The sequence below is a fragment of the Nerophis lumbriciformis genome, linkage group LG25 (assembly GCF_033978685.3).
Source record: "Nerophis lumbriciformis linkage group LG25, RoL_Nlum_v2.1, whole genome shotgun sequence".
In the NCBI taxonomy this organism is placed as follows: Eukaryota; Metazoa; Chordata; class Actinopteri; order Syngnathiformes; family Syngnathidae; genus Nerophis; species Nerophis lumbriciformis.
The window spans coordinates 25,117,540-25,124,416 of record NC_084572.2 but is presented as its reverse complement, the minus strand read 5'-3'; the positions used below and the strand labels follow the sequence as shown (position 1 = coordinate 25,124,416).

Below are 6,877 nucleotides of genomic sequence, written 5' to 3'. Positions count from 1 at the left end.
TATATATATATGTGTGTGTGTGTGTGTGTATATATATATATATATATATATATATGTATATATATATATATATATATATATACTGTATATAAATATAATTTATTTTGTTTGATTTCAGTTCAAAACATCCATCAAATTAAATAAAATTTTGGTGTGATATTTTTTGTAATGTTGTAATCATCATTACTGAATAGCATTTTATATATATATATATATATATATATATATATATATATATATATATATATATACACACACACACACATTTAACATAATTAGATGTATTTACACATGTATGTATGTTTATATATATGTATATTAATCTATGTATATACATACATATATAAACATACACATTTATGTGTAAATATATATAATTATGTTAAATGTGTTATTTTGCACAGAATAACACATTTAACATAAGTATATGTATTTGCACATAAATGCATGTATGTTTATATATATATGTATGTATATGTATAACACATTTAACATAATTATATGTATTTACACGTAAATGTATATATGTTTGTATATGTATGTATATGTATATACATATGTGTATATACATATACATACATATACAAACATATATACATTTACGTGTAAATACATATAATTATGTTAAATGTGTTATATATATAATACATTTACGTGTAAATACATATAATTATGTTAAATGCCATCCATCCATCCATTTTCTACCGCTTATTCCATTTGGGGTCGCTGGAGCCTATCTCAGCTACAATCGGGCGGAAGGCCTGGACAAGTCGCCACCTCATCGCAGGGCCTATGTTAAATGTGTTATCCATTTTCTACCGCTTATTCCATTTGGGGTCGCTGGAGCCTATCTCAGCTACAATCGGGCGGAAGGCCTGGACAAGTCGCCACCTCATCGCAGGGCCTATGTTAAATGTGTTATCCATTTTCTACCGCTTATTCCATTTGGGGTCGCTGGAGCCTATCTCAGCTACAATCGGGCGGAAGGCCTGGACAAGTCGCCACCTCATCGCAGGGCCTATGTTAAATGTGTTATATATATATATATATATATATATATATATATATATATATATATATAAAACCTAATTTAGCTAGGGGTGGCCCTGTTCACCTACAAAGGTCAATAAAGTCAACCTTAACATTGTGAGCAGTGTTTTTTTTTAACACAGTGACTCGAAGGACAAGAAAATAATTCCACAAAACAAATCTGTTCACGTCGTCATCTACTGGTGAATGTTTGTATCACAACAACACTTCGAACGTGCATTCTCCACACAGTTTGCACAGTCGTGCATACATTAAAAGGCAGTTCGAGGTTATTGCATATATTGAGTGTGTGTCCGTGACACAAGCTTTGCAGTCCAATGACGGTAAAAAAAAAAAAAAAAAAAAAAAGCGGCAGTAAAAATGATATAGTGCAATGTTGTGGCTGAAGCGTGTTGCTGCTCTCTGATTGGTCAGAAAGACCCAGCCCCCTCCCCTCTTCTGGCCACTCCCCTTTCGCGCTGCACCCCACGTGACTCTGAAAGTTAAAAAGAGACTTTGTTTATCTTGTAGGCTGTTTTCCTCATCAAATGCCTGAGCGTTCACCTGCTTCGCTGGCAGCCTGGCCTCCATGTTGTTTCCTCCAGTCTCCTGCTAGCTGCACCCACGCTTCGCCATAACTCGCAGCTGTTCATAGTCAACCTTCTTTGTGCTATTTAGCGTGCCACGTGCGCTTCTCCTCCCGCCTAAAATTCGCTTATCGTTTCCGCGTTTGACTCGCTGTTTTTCCAGTGGATTGTGTTGCTCCTCCGTGGAAGAAGAAAACACGTCGGAGGAGCGAGATATCAAGCGAGTCTCGTCATGGCGACCGAAGTGGGCGCTTTGTCTTCAGCTCAGCAGGCGGAGGGTGAGTCACTCCTGCGGTTAACGAGTGCTCAATGTCGGGGGTACGTCCTCCATCCTTCTCTCCGCGGGGCCTGCTGGCATGTTGTGGCCGTCCTCCATTGTCCACGCATGGGATGGGCTGCAGAGTTAGCATGTCCGACCATGTGCTTCGCAGAGCCCCCCCCCCCCCTTACCTAACCACCACTCCTCCACGCGCATACCCACTCGTGGTAAACATCGTGCTTGTAACGCTGCAAAAACATCTGTCCTTTTTTTTTTTTTTTGCATTCAAACAAACTTGATTAATCGAGCTTGTTTATGTATTTATTGTGTGTTAAACCTTCGTCGCTGCTGATTGGACGAGAGCTCATCGCTCACTTCCGCCCTGAGCTACACCCACGCAAGTCTCCACAGCCAAAAAAAAAAAAAAAAAAAATCAAAACAACACGCTAGTCATCACGGCGGATGTTTATTTTTATTTTTTTAAGCCAAATTGTGGACCTTTAAATAATTTTACATCACTTTGTGACCCACTCGACGTCACTCATAGATGACAATGACGTCATTATGGTAGCCTTCTATGGGGTGTGTTTATGTAACCGCCTGTGTTTAAATGTTACATAAGCTGCAGAAATGTATTATTAGCGGCTGGTTGTGGTGAATTAAAGACCACACATATATTTATTTGTATAAATTGAATAAAGTATTTATATTATTAACCTATAATACTAATGACATGCGACACACTACTACAGTACATGCATGTTGTTGCTGTGCATGGCTGTAATAATGAAGTGCAAGTTAATGCACATGCACAATACCAACCCTTATCACACTAGATTTTGTTACAACCGAATTGTCCAATATCCGCTTATCACTACTGTGACACCGTTTAATCAGTGCATGGCAACTGATTGTGCAACAACCCACACTGCCATACTTACCGGTACTTTTCCACACATGTATATAAACGGTACAATGCACCTGTTATTTCTTATACATTTTCTTTATCTAATTGCACTATTTTTTTTCCTTTCTTTTTTCCAAAAAATAAATATTTTTAATCTCATGACAACAAATCAACGTGACAATTAAAGGCATTCTAGTCTATTCTATAAATAGCTTAATAACTACGTAATTAAAAGAATAAAGGAGTGTTTTAAAAATGCTGCTAAGTTACTGTGAAATTTCAGTAGTTGCTGCAAGATGAGTACCGGTAAGTCCAAAACACGTCTATGTAAGATCAGCAAAAACATAAAGCAGGGGTGTCAAACCTACGGCCCGCAGGCCGGATCAGAGTTTGCCAAGTATTAAAATGAGCTGCTTTTTTTTTTTTTTTTTAACAAAAGAAACTGCTGTTCTAAATGTGTCCACTGGATGTCACAATAGCAATTCTGTTCGGCAAGCAAACGGTTTATACTGGGGCCAAGCAAGAGGTACACAGTAAAGGGGGACTGTGGCTCCTCCTCTTCGACCCACATGAAACTTAAAACCTGCCGTTTTATGTCTTCTGCTTCGAACACATCGTCATTTGCCCCAAAATGTCTGTCAAACACGAGAAAAGTGAACTTAACCCTTTTGAATAGTTTTACCTCCGTTTCTTACGGTTTGTTGAGTTAGCACTGGATTGATACGTGGACATAACAAAGGAGGTATTTGATACCTCGAACAGTTTACATGTTGTGTTTTTTCTTCAATCCCAGAAAGACTGACTTAAAGTTTTAATCCTGGCTTTGTAGATACACTGAGACAAAGTTTAAGCTCACTGGGTTTTTGAAACGGCACCAATTTCCTCAGAATTTTCAACAAACTTGGATTATTTGTGATTTGTATGTTTTCTTAATGTGCTTGTTCTATTTTTGGCCATAGTAAAACAAAGTCATCAACCTGGAGTTGTCTTTATTTTTAAGTTATCATTCCATGATTTTACCATTCCGGCCCACTTGGGAATAGATTTTCCTGCCTGCGGTCCCTGAGCTAAAATGAGTTTGACACCCCTGCCCTAAATGGTATTAAAAATACTGCGAGATGGTTGGGTAATCCTAGTTATCTGCAAGTTGTGTACTGTGGATTTTTTAATATTTATATTTAATTATTACAAAAAAGTAGGGCTGTCAAACTATTAAAACATTGAATCAAGATTAACTGCAATTAGAGATTGTTTTTTACTATCTTTATGTGTATTTTATTAAAATGCACTCCCATCATGGCCCGGTACCGGTCCGTGGATCGATTGGTACCGGGCCGCACTAGAAAAAAATAAATATATATATATATATATATATATTTTTTTTTATTATTAAATCAACATAAAAAACACAAGATACACTTACAAATAGTGCACCAACCCAAAAAACCTCCCTCCCCCATTTACACTCATTCACACTCATTCGCACAAAAGGGTTTTTTCTTTCTGTTAATATTTCTGGTTCCTACATTATATATCAATATAGATCAATCTGGATGATGAACACCTCAACACAAAATGGACAAAATCACTCTTTTACACGCACAGCCGTAAGACATTTTCCACCTGGGGTTGTCACGTTTGGTGTATCAGGTCAACCGCGACGAATGGGGCCATATGAATCCTCTTTCCACTGTATTTTTCCCCCCCAAAGCTTATTAAATCTCTAGAGCAACTTCAGACCTGTCTGTCGATATAACGTTTTTTTTTTTTTTTTAGGTTTAATGCCCTTTAGGTTAAAAGAAAACCCTGTTTTTCTGGCAAAAACGATGCAACATTTTCCCTAAAAATAGTTTCAAAGAAGAATATTTGATGTAAAGTAAGTGAAATGTTAAATAGGTCAATAATATGTAAATATTGATTTTGATTCATTATATTTTGAGCAATGAGTTAAACAAAGTTTAGGGATCCAAAGGGGCCCCACTCATTAAAGTGTTAGTCATACAATTTATTTTTTTACTTAAATCTCTAGATCAATTTCAGATCTATCCGGCAATTATACGTTTTTTTAAAAATTATTTTTTAAATTTTTTTGTTTGTTAAATGCCCTTTTTATCATAGAAAACGTGTTTTTTATTGCAAACACAAAATATGCAATATTTCCCCAAAAAATACTTTAAAGTGGAATATTTGATGTGAATTAATTGGAGCCTTCCATAGGTCAATAATGCATAAGTAACATTGATATTGATGTGTTTGATTTAAATGCTTGCAGAGGCCCTGCACTATTAACATAGTCCCATTTTATATGAAGGTAACATATAAAAGTTTGCCTGGCTTCACTTTTCAACACGAGTTGTGCAAGTCCTGTTTTGGCAGAACTTTTTCTTCCTTCTCGATTTTCTACTGTACTGTGATTGGTCGGCTGCGTGTTTTGGCACAGGGCGTTGGGTCGGTTCCTAATTTACGGCCTTGTGACCTACATATGGGAGGGGAGGACCAACTGTAGCGGGAGGCGGCGACACATGGGCAGTTGTTTACGCACTCTGAAGGCATCGGGTGTGGCCGTAAAGAGTTGAATCATTTTTTTTTTTTACTGCAGTTTATATACAGTGCAAATGTTTTCCTAGAAGTCCTGGGCATGGCTTTAGTTGTGGTTTGGACTTCTTCCCATACTCTCTCGGGCAATGCGACCTGTAATCTCTCGCTCCAGAAGAGCTCTCACTATCCTTTAGGCCTGTGCATAAGTATTTATTACCCCACCGTCCTGCAAACCAGTCATGTGACCAGCTATGATCCCTACCATACCATATGTAGTCAGGTCAGCTGCTATGAGCAAAGCGTGCAAGGAGTGGCGGGGGCAATATGATAATAAAAAAAAAACAGGCGTCAGCATTTCTTCGCCATGTGCTCCACGCCTGCAGGAACACGCAACTTCCGCCTGTTGTTGCTTCTCACACGTGTGCACACATTCCTAGAACTCAACCAGTGTTTTTTAAACAAGCCACCTAAACAAACACTGCAGCTTCAGCCATTGAGTGTCACATGTACTGTAAGTGCAGGAGGGTGTTGGACTGTGTTCAAGCACAATCTGTTCCATTGACTTCCATGTTCTAAGTCTTAAAACGTATTGAACAGGAAATGATGCAAGGTGGATGAATCTGTCAATCAGTCAAAACTATGACAACATCGGAAATTAGGGGTGGGAACCGTAAACCGGTTCTGTACAAGGGTTTGGATTGCTGAGAATCATTTTGTTTACAATTCCTGAGGGCTGGGCGATATGGCTGAAAACTATCACCATGTACCGCATTTTTCGGACTACAAGGCGCACTTAAAATCCTTTTAATTTTCTCAAAAATCGACAGTGTGCCTTATAACCCGGTGCGTCTAATGTAGGGAACGATTCTGGTTGTGCTTACCGACCTCGAAGCAACGTTATTTGGTACATGGTGTAATAAGTGTGACCAGTACATGGCAGTCACACATAAGAGATACGTGTAGACTGCAATATGACGCCAGTAAACAACACCAAAACTTTAAATGTTCCATTGAAAATGAAGAACATTACACACGGCACTCAAAAATCTGTCAAAATGTTTCAGTACGACTTTGAAGCCGCACCGCTTGATGGATTGTTGGCCCATTACGGCTACCGTAGTCAGAGATACAAGTATTACTATGGTGTGTCATACCTGCCAACTACTCCGGTTTTCCCGTAATTAGTACGGTTTTCATCAACCTATTCCGGGTTACGGTTGCAGTGATAAAAAATACGGTTTTTCATTAATTAAAAAAAATAAATGTTTTAAGTTTTATTCACGAAATCGCGTAACAACAATGACAATCGACACTGCTTCCCGTAACTTCCTATCGAGCCATTCCGAATGCCATGCGCGAGGCTATTTATAGCACCGCTGCCAAGCACGAGGCACCAGTTGCCATTGTTTGCAAACAAGCGAACGATCATGGAATCAGCCGGAGAAAAATCGCAAACGAGTCTTAAACCGAAAAGAAAACTGCAGTCATTCCGTGAAGAATATTCAAAAGCCTATCCGGGAATAATTATCCGTTCCAAAAAGGGTGAAAACTACGCGA

General features: G+C 38.3%; 1 protein-coding gene across 1 annotated transcript in view; it reads left to right on the top strand.

Annotated features, from left to right (window-relative positions):
* Positions 1-1,548: 1,548 nt before the first annotated feature.
* Positions 1,549-6,877, top strand: part of pdcd4a (programmed cell death 4a) — a 40,299-nt gene continuing 34,970 nt past the window's right edge. Inside the window, exon 1 of the mRNA XM_061984030.1 lies at positions 1,549-1,894. Coding sequence (XP_061840014.1) covers positions 1,849-1,894 — 46 coding nt within the window. The 5' untranslated portion in view covers positions 1,549-1,848. The remainder of the gene's footprint in view (positions 1,895-6,877) is intronic.